The sequence below is a fragment of the Lepisma saccharinum genome, chromosome 10 (genome assembly GCF_977018435.1).
Source record: "Lepisma saccharinum chromosome 10, izLepSacc3.1, whole genome shotgun sequence".
Classification (NCBI taxonomy): domain Eukaryota; kingdom Metazoa; phylum Arthropoda; class Insecta; order Zygentoma; family Lepismatidae; genus Lepisma; species Lepisma saccharinum.
In genome coordinates, this window is record NC_139238.1 from 11,482,187 (window position 1) to 11,497,804 (window position 15,618).

The 15,618-nt window shown below is 36.7% G+C and overlaps 1 protein-coding gene across 2 annotated transcripts in view; it reads right to left on the reverse strand.

Moving 5' to 3' along the window:
- LOC145993773 (gamma-tubulin complex component 2-like) overlaps positions 1-15,618 on the reverse strand; it is a 182,136-nt gene that overhangs the window by 144,809 nt on the left and 21,709 nt on the right. For both annotated transcript variants that reach the window (XM_083129553.1, XM_083129552.1), the window contains exons 7-9: positions 14,902-15,030; positions 13,296-13,472; positions 7,550-7,724 (exon numbers count right to left, since the gene is read on the reverse strand). In XM_083129553.1, the coding sequence (XP_082985679.1) occupies positions 7,550-7,724; positions 13,296-13,472; positions 14,902-15,030 (481 nt within the window). The remainder of the gene's footprint in view (positions 1-7,549; positions 7,725-13,295; positions 13,473-14,901; positions 15,031-15,618) is intronic.

Below are 15,618 nucleotides of genomic sequence, written 5' to 3' on the forward strand. Positions count from 1 at the left end.
CCCCTAGAATGGACTTCCTTCCAAGGTCAGGAGGGTGGGAGGGACAATGCCCTCTGCCGCCCTGTGGTTGCGGCACTGTTTATGAGTTTCTCTTCATCAATTTCATGTCATCATTCATTGTTGCGGTTAGCTATAAGTGGCAGAAAAGCAACGCTAAGTAACAAAATTCAAATATCCACTCCCTCTCTCTACCACATGAATCACTATTACCAAAAAGGAAATTTTCCCCCCCAATCCTGATACGCAGGGTCGGATTAACCTATGGGAAACTGGGGCAATTACCCCGGGGCCCCCCACCAAAAGGAAGTTCTGAAGGGCCTCCACCAAAAAAATATTTTAACCAGCTGGCTATGCTTCTGTAAAATTACATAAGTTGTATTTTAAGAATAAAAAATAATTCAATATTGTCGTATGTCTACATTCTTCTGGATCCAATTGTAGCACAGCTCTCAGTCGATCTGTTTGTAAATATCTGAAGCTCAGTATACTTTATGCCATGGATTGGTTTGGCTGTTGTGTGGAAATAAGGCACACTTATTCAAACAATCAATTTTCAGATATGATTAAGATAATAAATAATCCTACGAAGTACATAACTTTTTTTCGTTAATAACATCGTATTAGAACTGTGAGTTCTAAGCAGTAGCAATGTCAAACCTCAGGAAGACATCCCAATGGAACTGTCCATGTATAATATTATATGTAAGGACCCGTTCCGCAGTACATTTCCCAATGTCGAAATTCTCTTTAGAATGTATTTTGTCTTAATGGTAACAAACTGCAGCGGAGAAAGATCTTTCTCAAAAATGAAATGAGTGAAAAACAGGCTTCGTGCTGCCATGGGACAGGATCGCTCATCCAATCTTTGTTTATTAAGCATTGAACATGAACTTCTTCGTGAATTGGACTTCGATGATATAGTAGATGAATTTTCAGCGAAAAAGGCAAGAAAAGTGTGTCTACTATAAGTGTTAAGCCTTTGGGAATTTTCTTGAAGAAAGTCTAGTTACTACAATTTCCCTGTAGGGGGGGGTGTTCCACTTTTCTGCTTGGGGGGGTGTTCACCAAAATTTGGGAGGGTGTTGGGGGGGTGTTAGGGGTGTGTGGATAAATCACTGGAACAGGTGTTCCCGAAACGTCGTCAGTCTACAAAACTGATACTCATTTTATGTAAGTAATAAATAATTTTGTATTTTTAATTTTTAGAAATACGAAAGAATATATATATAAAAGTGAGTAAGTCGCACAAACCTGAAGTATGGATTATGAAATGTCAAAATATTAGGGATGGGGCCGATTAATTGGTACTCAATTGGTATCGGCCGATATAAGCATATCGGTGTATCAGTTTAACGGTAAAATTACCGATTATTTTACCAATCCAATATATTGATAAATATCTGATAATTTAGTGCAAAATTTTGCCATTTTGTTATAATTTTTATGGATAATTTCCATGCCCTACTTTCTAAAAAAGTAAGTGTCTAAATATGCAACTTCTCTTTCACTGCAGTCACCTCGAAATACACATTTATTAAGGAGGTCAATGAACCTTTCAGGTTCTTCAAGGAACATTTCTAATTTTATATCGGATCGGTAGAATATCGGTTATCGGTATCGATAAATTTTATATCGGTACTTTATCGGTATCGGCCAAAATTTCATATCGGCCCATCCCTACCAAATATATAATGTCAAGCTGGGAATTATTTGAGATAGACTGAGTAGCATGAGAAAGTTACACCGATAGCTTGGTGAAGCAAGAGCTGCCTGGAAGAAAACCATGCTGAGCAGTATTGGGAGATGTGAACTTCAGCAATCTGTCTTTTTTGATTATTTTCCCACAGATGATAGAGGGGTGTGACAAAAGAGAGATAGGTCGATAAGGTTTTACCAAATGTTTGTCTCCAGATTTATAGATCGGTACAACATTGGCACGCTTTAACAGTTCAGGAAAAACACCTGCATAAAAACACTTGTTTAATAAGAGGCACAGAGGGTGAGCCAGGGAGTCAGCAGTTTTGCGAAGAAAAATTGTCGGAATTTCATCGGGGCCTAAGGAACAGCGCAATGGCAAAGAGGTGAGGAAAGATTTGACTTCTTGAAGGGAGCTTTTAATCGAAGAGAGTGTGTGGGAACTAACAAACTTTACATGAGGAAGAGGTTCGGAAACTGTCTCTGAGGAGAAACTTTCATGAAAAAAATTGTTAAAAAGTTGTGCTCTCTCGTCCCCAACAACGGTGTCAGAATTATTTGCAATTTCCATAGGCACACGAGGGTTTTGCTTTTTCGAATTTAATAATGAGTAGAACTTCTTCGGTTCATCAATCCATTCGGCTGTTACGTTATTTACATATTCAGTATACCTTGTTTTGAGTAAGTTTTTGTAATGACAAGAAATGTATACTTCTGTCACATTGTTGTAGTTTGGTTACGTACAAATCAACTGTATTTTTTTTAAAAATTAGAATGAATAACACAGAATTACATATAAATGCATTATGTACAAATAAGGTTCAATTATCATGTTTTTAAATGATATTTTACTGGGACCTATAGTAATTTATGTACAAAGACTGTCGCAGAGAAGGTGAGACAGATTTTTTTCCTAGCTTGGCAACACTGCCTATAGTTTCGGCACTAGTCGCGTCGTGTAGGATGAATCATTCTGTTTCCGTAGCAAGTTGTCACATGTTGCGAAACCACGTTAGTGAGCAGCTGTGTTGATTTACGTGGAACATCTTTCGTTTACCCCTCCAGGTTTTTGTGTATAACATTGCTTTTCACGATGAGTATTCAAGATGAACAGCGACATGCCCTACGATGAGTATTCAAGATGAACAGCAACATGCCATAAGAGTTTGTTGGCGTTTAGGGAAAAGTGCTGCAGAAACATATGCAATGTTTCAACAGGCATATGCCGATCAAGACAGACTGAGACTCTGCACCAGCACGTAGCAAAAAAGAGGCCTCACTTGAAGAACTCCTTCTTATTGCGCCACGATAACACATGCCCGCATACCGCTCGGGCTTTTCAGGATTACGTGATGAAGAGAAAAATAGAAATTTTCCGCATACAGCATACAGCCCGGACCTTGCCATCACCCCCTGAAACTCAAGGCCATTTCGGTCAACAACCTTCCCCTCGTGACGTAGGGACAGGCAGACCCTTGGGGGTCAAGGAAAGGAGGGTGAAAAATCTCCACACCCTGCAAAAATGCTACTTAGTTGAGCTTCTAGCTGTGTACTGTGAACGTGTTCTTTTACAGGTGGATGTGCTTTCGCCTTACATTTAGTGTTTTAGTGGGGTTTTTTTCTTGTTTTTTGTACAAGAAGTAAAGTTTGCATGGCATCATGTCATTTCGTAGTTGTGTGCCATATTGTAAAGACAATTACGACAATGAGTCAACAGTGACAACTATTTTTGTTTCCAAACCATCTAGAAAGCCGAGAAAAATGGATTAGAGCTATCCACAGGAAATATTTATCACCAACAAAAGCTTCCAAGGTAATTTCAAGTAGCTAGTATAAGATGCATGTTTTGTTTGAAATGGCATTTTCAAGTTGCCTTCGTATACTCCTAAACAGCTAGCAATTCCTCTCCTTCATTTAAAATTATTACCTGAGTAATTAACTAGACAAGAATCTATGTTCTATTCATTCTTATAGACAATACTAATTTTCTCTAGACGTAGTTCTCTTTATAATATTCCTCCACTTGCACATACTTTACACTACATTATGCTTAACTTCAATAAACGGAAACTCACCCTTGATATTTTTATCTAACTAACTAACTAACTCTCTAGCCTTCTTAAACCCGAAGGTTCATGGCTGCAGCAACACAGGCCTTCCAACTGTCCCTATCTTGAGCAAGATCTATATACTCTTTTCCATCCCTACCGATTTCCTTTAGGTCCATCTCAACGTTGTCCCTCCATCTTCGTCTTGGCCTTCCTACAGGTCTCTTACCATCTGGTTTCCCAACAAGAATCCTGTAAACTCCTCTTTCCTCTCCCATTCGTGCCACATGGCCTGCCCACCTAAGTCTTCTTGATTTAATTATTCTAATAATATCTGGACATGAGTACAAATTATGTAGTTCTAAATTATGTAACCTTCTCCACTCACCTGTCTCCTCATCCCTTTTAGGTCCAAAGATTTTCCTAAGGATCTTATTTTCAAATGCTCTCAATTTATGTTCCTCTTTCAATGTAAGGGACCAAGTTTCACACCCATATAATACTACAGGCAAAATTACTGTTTTGTTTATTTAACTTTTAGTTTCTTAGATATTAAACGAGAAGACAAAAGATTATGAAGAGAGAAGTAACATGCATTTCCTGAATTAAGCCTACTTTTTATTTCCTCTTTAATATAATTTTCATTTGTTAATATTACTCCTAAGTATTTGAATTTGGAAACTGGTTCAAACGAGTTGTTATCAATAATTAGATTTTGATTATTACCTAACACTTGGTTTCGGCCTGTAAGCATATATTTAGTTTTCTCTTTGTTAACTTCCAAACCTATCTCTTTAGCAGTTTTGAAAAATATTTTAGCATTATTCTTAATTGTATTCACATCATCCCCCAGTAAGTCTACATCATCTGCATATGCTAACAACTGAGTCACACCATTTAATTTTAGTCCTTCTTTAGTTTCTTTTACCATCCTTACAGTATATTCTCTAATACTTAGTTGGGTAATAAATAAAGACAATCTAGAATAATTTTGTACTTTATAAAAATGCTACGTTGCTTTTCAGCCCTTCTAGGTTAATCACGATGATGAGTACAAACAGTGAATTGATGAGATATATTTCATCTTCGCTTATGAAGACAAGGACAAGTCAAACTTTTCCGATTCGAAAAGAAACCGAGAACGAGACATTCATTTCAAACTCGTGGCGAAACCGAGAACGGCTCAACATTTTAGCAGTTCAATAAGAAACGGAGAACGAGACAAATAATTGCAATTCGAGACTAAACCGAGAGTGAAACATTTATTTCAAACTATCTCGATGCGAAACCGAGAAAGACATTCGAGAACGAGACAAACATTTTCACCTTAATACGAAACCGAGAAAGACATTCATTTCAAACTATGAAAAACCGAGAACGAGACAAACATTTTCAACTCGATACCAAACCGAGAAAGACGTTTATTTCAAACTATGAAAAAACCGAGGACGAGACAAACATATTCAACTCGATACGAAACCTACATTCAATTCAATTTATGACAAAACCGAGAACAAGATACATTTTCATCTCAATACGAAACCGAGAAAGAAATATATTTCAAATTATTAAAATACCGAGAACGAGACAAACATTTTCAACTCGTAACGAAACCGAGAAAGACGTTCATTTCAAACTATGAAAGACCGAGAACGAGACAAACATTTTCAACTCTATACGAAACCGAGAAAGGCATTCATTTCAACCTATGAAAACCGAGAACTCGACAAACATATTCATCTCGATACGAAACCGAGAAAGGCATTCATTTCACACTATGAAAAACCGAGAACGAGAAAAATTTTCATCTCGATACGAAACCGAGAAAGACATTTATTTCAAACTATGAAAAACCGAGAACGAGACAAACATTTTCAATTCGATACGAAACTGAGAAAGGCATTCATTTCACTATGAAAAACCGAGAACGAGAAAAATTTTCATCTCGATACGAAACCGAGAAAGACATTTATTTCAAACTATGAAAAACCGAGAACGAGACAAACATTTTCATCTCGATACGAAACCGAGAAAGACATTTATTTCAAACTATGAAAAACCGAGAACGAGACAAACATTTTCATCTCGATACGAAACCGAGAAAGACATTTATTTCAAACTATGAAAAACCGAGAACGAGACAAACATTTTCATCTCGATACGAAACCGAGAAAGACATTCATTTTACACTATGAAAAAAAAGAGAATTTAACACGCTTTTGATGTAATTGTATCTTACTTACATTGTGTAATTGTGCTTGATTTTTTGGAGGGGTCTGTTTAATTTAGGAGGGAGGAATCTTTGCGTTTAATTGCGTGAGATTATTCTGAAATTCTAACATTTTGCTTAGAGGCGATTTATTTTTTATTTAATATGCTTAGTTTTGATGTAATTGTAACTTACTTTCATTATGTTTTTTTTGCCAGTAAATTTTAGAATGAGCTCATGAAACTTATGTTCTTGGTGTTTTAATTACCATCAGACGTTTTGAGGTAATGACATTTCAGAATGATTTTATTTTTTTATTGTGATTTTAAAATTTTAAGTCGGTTGATGTAGATCTAAAATGACCTAATGTAATATAAAGTCAGCCAGCGCGGGTGAATCCATGTGACACATGAATGACTTGGTCAGTGAATAAGTTAGAGCCATGCATTACAGCTAGGTTAAGAGAAGCTAGTAATTACACTGTGCACAATTTTCTTATCTTCAAAAAAAAGATTTTTCTGCCTGTTTGCTGCCTTTCCAGGTTAAATGTGTCAACGACAATGAATGAAAAAATGTACATGCCTTAACTTGTTTAAATTAATCGCTGACTGAAAATCTGTATATCCTCCTAAATTGTATCTATTAATATTTTTCTTTCGAATGCGTTTCAATGCTAAGATCAAAATGCAAAAATTGTGCGTACATAAATGTAAATCACTACATTTGGAAGAAAAAATTAGATGTTCGAACTTATCTAGTACAATGTATATATTACTTTATATTTTGGTATATTAAAATAATTGGTATTCAGCAGATTTGTATATCCTTATTTACTATTCTTGTTTAACAACATTCTGCTGAACATTACGTAGTAATTCTTTTCCGCTGTAGAAGCAATATTCGGAAATGCTGAGAATCGAACAGTTCTGGCTACTGCTGGAAGGGTCGGATCGGCGTGACGTCACGCGGCAAGGGAGTGGCCTTCTAGCTCTAGGGGGTGATGACCTTGCACCCTGCGATTTCGGCTATTTCCACTTTTAAAGGCCACTTTACGTGGTTGTCATTTCATGACGAACAAAGACGTGATCACCGCAGCACAAGTTTTCTTCAGTTCGCTACCTGACGACGAATTTTCAAAGACATTCACAAAGTGGCAGGAGCGTATGGACGCTTGCTTAGCTGTCAATGGTGCCTATTTTGAAAAAGATGTACGTCTACTCGATATGGCTGATTCTGAATAAAAAATTTGTGGTTTGTAATTTTTTTGTTTCATTTTAATGATTCTTGGAGGGGTCCATGTACATGCTAGTCTTTTAACTGCTACGCAGTCACAACTTTTTGATCTATTGCGCTCATTTTGGTCTCAATCGGGAGCTAATGAACCAAATTTTTACCCTAGTACATTTGCTAGCCGCTGTTTTACTATACAGAATTTTGTCTCACCTTCTGTGCGACAGCCTTTGTATAAAACAGAATTACGCAGTACTAAGTTACGTATAAAACAGTCCCAACTGTATTTGTCATTCACAAAACAGCAAGTTCATGTTGTCTATAAAATAAATCAAATTCCATCTCTACAAAAACATAATGAACTCACCACATTGCCTTATAACATTTAGATATTTTCCAGTGCGTAATATCATATCGGCAACTTTCTCCAGAAATACAGGGATTCTCTCTCTTCTTATTTTGTACCTCTTCTCCCAGTAATCATCACTGTAATCCAAGGGAAGTTCTTCCTTTTGAATTACTTCATTATCTTCAACAAGAAACTTAAAGGAGAAAAATAGGAATTAAAATACCAGTAGGCTAGAAATATACAAGATATTGCCTTACACCAACAAATATTTACAGCATGTAGATCAGTGGTCTTTAACCCGTCAGACAGTGCAGGTCACATTAGCAATTTCAACGATGCTCGCGGACCACGAAGCTATACTGCGGTATTGAGAACTATAAGATGCTGTCATCTGCCAGCCCCAAGTGGTACTTTACGTTAAGTACTTAATTTTTCAAATGGGCACGGGCCATGGCAAAGGGTCAGCTGTGGCCAACAGGACATGAGTTGAAGACCCCTGATGTAGAAACTTCCTTTCTTAGAAAAGTTTTTGCAAGTGACTTCGTTTCTATAACACTACAACTCCTTCAAATATACATTGTCTAACCAGTGTGTGTATGCAACTATAGCATACACGCATTCTTGCCTGTGATAAATAGTTAACATTTGACAATACACTGAAAGTTACATAAGGTATCCACTCACTTTGGAAAGTAAATCCCTTAATTTTTGAAGTTCCGAATAAATTTCCAAGTCATCCTGTACCGATTTAAAATATTTCAAAATCTGTTTTACTGTATAATTTTCCACTTGGAAATATGATACCAGTGGCTCGATTTGCATGAAACACCATATTTGTTATGAATTTCTTTTTATATTTTTTCTTCATCTCTTTATGGGTATATCGAATTAATACAATTAGACTAATTATACTAATAAACTAATATGCCTCCATTAACCTGTTCTGTACTGTGGGACACGAAAATGAAAGCTCCGCTCGTAGCTTCGTCACGACACAAATAGGTGCAGTTTTTTGATGTCAGTGATTCAGGAAAGTGAGCTGTTACTATTACCAACAGTGACACCAGCATGACCTCCATAAACAAAATAAGAGTAAATGAGAAGAAAGAAAGTAGATGTTATGGGAATATCAGAAGTGAGGTGGGAACAAAATGGTGAAATAGTGAGTGATGAGTTCAAGATGTTTTATTCTGGAGGTGATCAACAAGGAAACCGTGGTGTGGGAATAGTGCTAGGACCACGTGTGAAACATAAAGTTATAACAGTGCGTTATGTGGATGACAGGATTATAATGGTGAAACTTCAAGGAAAGAAGAAAGACTTAGCGTTAATTCAAGTGTATATGCCACATAGTGGGTTGTCAGAAGAAGAAGTGGAGGAAAACTATGAGAAGATAGAGGAATTGATGGAAAAAGAGAGAAAGGGTTCGTGCATTATCGTAATGGGTGATTGGAATGCTGTAGTAGGAGAAATGCAGGATGGAAGTACAGTAGGAAGATATGGATTAGGCGAGAGAAATGAGAGAGGGGAAAGCCTGGTAAATTTCTGTAAAAGAAACTCCCTAATTGTTGGAAACACACTGTTCCAACAACATAAGAGAAGGAGGTACACCTGGATATGTCCAAGAGATTGTAAAAGATACGAGATAGATTACATACTGGTACAAGAAAGATTTCGAAATTGTTTGAAAAATGCGAAGACATTGCCAGGAGCTGACATTAATTCAGACCACATCTTGCTAATAGGAGAAATCAATCTTACATTGAAGAAGATAACCCAAAACCAGGTGAGCAAGAAACCCCACTTAGAGAAGCTAAGGGAAGAAGACGAAAGACAAAAATTTGCAGAACATTTCCAAGGAAACTATAATAAGTTTAAAGCTAGTTGTAACAATAAGGATGAGATGTGGGATGGAATAAAAAGCTGCTTACAGAAGGCAGTGGATGAAACAATAGGCTACAGGGAAAGGAAAAATGCAAAGAAACCATGGATTACTGAAAGTATGCTGGAAAAAATGGAGGAACGGAGAAAATGGAAGAATGTAAATACAGAAGAGGGAAGACATAATTACAAGATACTGAATAACCAGCTAAGAAGAGAAACTGACAGGGCAAAAGAACAATGGATGAAACAAAAATGTGAAGAAATTGAAGAACTGGAAAAAAGAGGAAGGTATGACTTGATGTATCGTGAAGTAAACTGCTTGGGCTTCCAAAAGAAGAAATGGAAAACAATGTGGATGATAGAAGACGAGGAAGGATGTGAAATCACAGACAAAAAAGGAATATCGAATGTGTGGGGAAAGTACGTTGAAGAGCTCTACCAGAAAGAGAATCGCCCAGACAGTCTGAATGTAGAAAATGAAGACGACGTGCCTGACGATGAGAAAGGATACTATATCCTGAATGAAGAATTTGAGCAAGCACTCAAAGAAATGAGGAATGGGAAAGCAACGGGCACTGATGAAATTCCTGTTGAACTTATCAAATGCCTGGGAGATGGAAAAAGAGAAATACTGCACTTATGCAATGAAATCTATGAGAAAGGGGATTGGTCACAAGATTTCATGGAGACTGTTTTGGTACCTCTGCAGAAGAAAAGCAATGCCAGAAAATGTTCTGAGTACAGGACAATCAGTTTGATATCTCACTCGGCAAAAAATCTTCTAAGAATTCTGAACAGACGCCTATACTCGAAGGTCAGTGGCGAGTTAGAGGAAGAACAGTTTGGTTTCAGGAAAGGAAGAGGTACAAGGGATGCAATTGGTTTACTGAGGACCATTGGGGAAAGATATTTAGAGAAAGGAAAGGAGGTGTTTGTAGTATTTGTAGACCTGGAGAAAGCCTTTGATAGAGTGAATTGGGTTAAACTTTTAGAAATTCTGAAGAAAATTGGTGTAGATTGGAAAGAGAGAAGACTTCTAAGCAACTTATACATGAATCAACGAGTTAAAGTGAGAACAGGAGACGAAATGACAGAAGACTGTGAAATTGGAAGAGGAGTACGACAAGGATGCTGCCTATCGCCTACTTTGTTTAATATTTATTTAGAAGATATAGTGAAAACTTGTTTCCAGGGCACAGGAGGTGTCAAATTAGGAGGAAGAAGAATAAACTGCATAAGATTTGCTGATGACATGGCATTATTCGCTGAGGATGAAATAACCATAAATAGTATGTTAGAAGAGTTAAACAGCAGCTGTGAGCAGTATGGGATGAAGATTAATGTAAAGAAGACAAAGGCAATGGTTATAGGACGGAAACCAAGGAATATTAATGTGAGAGCAAACAGTGAAAGAATCCAGCAAGTGGATAGCTTCAAGTACCTCGGATGCACTATAAGCAGTGACATGAGCTGCAACCAAGAAGTGAAAATGAGAATCGCAATAGCAAAAGAAGCTTTCAATAGAAGAAAAAATGTTTTTTGTGGACCCATGGACATAGGTCTAAGGAAGAGATTAGTGAAATGTTTTGTGTGGAGTGTAGCACTATATGGTGCAGAAACCTGGACGTTGAGAAGAAATGAAGAGAAACGACTCAAAGCTTTTGAAATGAGGACATGGCGAAAAATGGAGCATGTAAAATGGACGGACAAGGTAAGAAACGAAGCCGTACTGAAAAGAGTTGGTGAAAAAAGATCTATACTGGAGACCATCAAGAAGAGGAAAAGAAACTGGTTAGGACACTGTCTAAGAAGGAACTGCCTGCTAAGAGATGCCTTGGAGGGAATGGTTGAAGGAAGAAAAGTCCGTGGAAGAAAGAGATATCAGCTTATGGATGATATTAAATTAACTGGGTCGTATGCTATTACGAAGCGTAAGGCAGAGAACAGGGAAAGCTGGAGATTGCAGTGAAAAACCTGCCAATTAGGCAGAAAACAATGAATGAATGAATTGCACATGTGTTCAGTTTTTTTCAAATGTTAGCTGGGCACCATTCATTTCAAACAAGTTCAAAAGCTGACTGGAGATGCAGTTGCATAGGCAGAACGACTGTTCAAAGCATTAAAAGGACCATGGAAGAATACAACCGGATTAGACGAGTTTGATAAGAAAGTAATGCATACGTCTGCTTTATACGACGCACGGTTTTAGAAGCGATATCGGGCGGAGTTACAGAGAGCGTGTCCTTGGCGACCAGCCAATAGCAAGAGTGCAACGTTGTACAGTTAGGAAACTGGGGCGAGCAAGTTAAGCGCAGTGTTCTGTAATTTTTTTGCGCGCAAGAAGTTCTTTATAAAACTCACCACTTTAAGGTTCATCATTGCATGGGACACGATATTATGAACCTAACTGTCCAAGTCCCATGCATATCCGTCGCCTACACCCGGAGATATCGTTTCTCAAAGAAACACACATAATGACCCTTCGTTGTCCTTCAGTGTTCCGTCTGTGTTTTTTATGTCACCTTGTTAATCCAGCTGAGTTGTGTCTTGGTAAAGCTATGGGTGTCAAATTCGGCTGAATATGAACAATGGCCCTTCATTGTCGTGGGTGTTTTCGAACATTGCGAGTTTGAGTCACATTCAGTTCAGCGTTTTCGTAACAAGGGCGGTGTAAGATAATTGTACTCGTACGCCACGAAGAACAGTTGTGAGACAAGACGATTCAATATGGCCCTTATTGATTGATTAAATGTTGGTTTATTTTACTTCGCTTTTCTGCTATCTTTGGCTAATCGCAAAGATGAGGATGGATGATGATATGATGAAATTGATGAAGGGACACTTACAAACACCTATGCCCGGGCTGGGATTCGAACCCGGGACCCCTGGCATCGTAGCGCACTGTGAATTCCAGCCCTTATGTTCGATAGTTATGCAATAGTGTGTGTTCCGCGAGTGTTACTTAATAATTTTGCACTGGCCCCCATGGTAGAGTGGTTAGCATATCGCGCTACGACGCCAGGGATCCCGGGTTCAAATTTGGCCTGGACATAGATTTTGTGAATGTCCATCCATCAATTACATCATATCATCACTCATTCCCATCTTCGCACTTATCCAAAAGTGACAGAAAAGTTAAATAAAATAAACTAAATCAAATCAAATTAATAATGTCGCTCTCGAAACCTATTACAAGTAGTGCAGGCACCAAGGGTAAAATATTACGTTCACAAGACAGAAATCTAGTGTATTCTTGCTTCAAGGAATTGGCGTCGGAAGAAGTGTGTGCTGAAACAGTGTTTTCTCCGAGCCGAGAACTTACGGCTAAAGCGTGTGGTGTCTGTGTGCATAGTGTTGCATATTATAAAACAGGGTAACACAGAAATCGATGAACCCCTATTCAAATCTTCTGGGAAACATACCAGAAAACAGAAACGAGAGTGGTGATGATGGTCTTGCAGTTCCTCTATAATAAATTCCTTCAAACTTCTTTTAAGTACGAGTTTCTTTTATATGCTGCAGTGATATGATATAATCCTGTGTAGAATTCTTTACTATTCATTTCATTGTACTCAAATATCACGTGCATGCATTATGTATAAAAAGTTGAATATTGGACACGAATCTCTAAGTTTCCTTTCCGCTAGCAGTTGGTTTGGCAGCAGCGCGACAGCACTGGCTGCATATTGGCTGAACTCATGTTCCTTCTAAAAGTGTACGCCGTATAATTTTTTATAATTGTGGAGAATATTGAACTGTTGAAAAGGTAAGACTTGATCTAGGAGAAAAAAATGTTCTGCAGTATAGTAAACACTGAATCTGGATTTTCCTTCAGCTCCTGGATGCAGATTGTATCGACAATGAAGGCAAAAAAACTCACCTCTTCATAAGGATCACAGATGACTCCTTTGTAAATCCACTTCTCCAGAATCTCCATGTACGGCACACAAGCTGCTTGGGTTAAGTACAAGCACAGCTCCTGTCCTTTGCTGTCACCAATGTAGCTGGATGTTTGATCATGCAAAAGGCTCAGCACTTTTCCTCCCTTGGCTTCGGCCTTCAATAAAAGAAAAATATTGATAATTCATTGGTTGTGTTCAAACTCCAATAAGGTGCATGCAATAAAGTTAAGAATCTGGATTTTTGGTGATATCTACCTCACTTGTCTGTGCTACTTTTCACAAAATTCGCATTAAAAAAACATTAAAGTGACAAAAGTCTTCCATCAATACATACGTATATGGAGTTTTAAGAATTTGAGTGTGAGAATTCCAAAATTAACCCTAGCTTAAGAAACTGTTTTGTTACTAAAATACTGCTTCCTTTGTTGATTATATATGTGTAGTTATTTATTAATTATAATAATTACAAAAATTACCATCATTAATAAAAAAATAACCAATTATTGCACGAGAGGCACACACAAATTATACCATTCACTAGAACTCACAAAATCCATAATAATTTCTCATTAGTACTCTTTTTGTTTTAGATGTGCAATTCCTTATTAATTATAATGATTACAAAACTTACCATCATTACCAGCCAAATGTACACTGTCACTGGCATGAGTGTCTAGAATTACATGCATTTAAAAATGGTGCCTCATAGGCCTACCAAATGAATTTTGCCTCCTCTTTACATTACATTTATGTCTTTATGAACAAAAGTAATACATACATATTGGGAACATCCTACTGAACAATGCAATTTATTTTAATTTTTTTTTAAAATTCAGTTGGAAAAAATTGATGTGGTGGGCCTGACAGCCCCCCCCCCCCCCTTACAAGCTAGAGTTAATCAACACATAACAGCTAACAAATTAAAATAGAAAAGTCTCCGTAATTACAAAAAAGGGGACTTTTCTTCAACTTAAAAACTGATTTGCCACTCAAACTTTTCCACAAAATTTCTAAATATATTTCCGCACCATTCTGTGATGTTTTAACATGCTAATATTCAAATGTTTAACTTGCCCTGCCAATCAAAAGAATGAAGTTTATTCAGTCATGCTCAAATAAATTAACAAAAATACATTTTTAGAATAATACCTGAATTACCCCCCAAATAAGATGCTGCTTCAAGAAAAAAACTGAATTTATGTTCATTCCGAAATCTGGCAAATGTACATATTGTCCCTTCATTGTAAGATGAATAGATAAATGGTCATGAAAAAGGGATTTAAGATAACTGAAAGTTTTCAAATTAGATTCATAAGCACTTCTTTATTGTAAACTAACAACTGCAATAAAAAGGGCACCACAATTAACCTATACATTCCTGAGGTATGAGTATGAGTAAAAATGGTTAAATTAATATATAAAACACTAAAAACTAGGTGTAAGATAACATTTGCAATATTCTGCAACTTATTATGCATTAAAAATATATTTCACGTATCATTTTACACACCTAAACCTACTTTCTGGAAATAATGATTGTCAGTTATCTCAATTTCTAGCATAAGAAAGAAAACCACTCCTTACCTTGCTAATGGTAGAAGCCACTTCTGACAATATGTCCATAGTTCTCAGAGTTGGTTGAATGTAAAACCATAACTTGTGTAAACTCAAGCTTCCTCTCCTATGATAAGTTTCAAGTTGGGCTACAAATAACTGCATATAGAAGTAGACAAATGGGAAGAATTTAAATTAATACCATGCATATGACAATACAAACATTATAATTTGTAAGCCAGTAATTTTATGCCATGTTAACATGAATATTTACCACCCTTTGCACAAGTGTATAGATTCTTGCAATTAGTAACCACAGGCAGGTTTGTGTATTGTGTCAAGTTCATGAATATTGGAATAGAAACTGTGCTTATAACAACTATTTTTTTTAATTTGACACACTTTTCTCCAGCACTAAAAACAAGGATTCATTTAATATTATTTTATGTATTCACAAAATTACAAATGGAATAATTATTACTGGTATTATGTTAAAAACAATGCCAGAGATTTTCTGGAACCATAAATAAGATGACATGAAAAATAGACAAAAAATAATTTTATTCATTCTGTAGCACATTTCACATTAATAGATATACAGAATAATTTTAAGTATCTGAAATGTCAAGTAATTAGTTTATTGATTTGCTTTATTTGACTTCGCTTTTTGTGCAACTTTTGGCTAATTTGTGAAGATGGGGATGAGTGATGATTAGATGAAACTGATGAATGGACACTCACAAACAT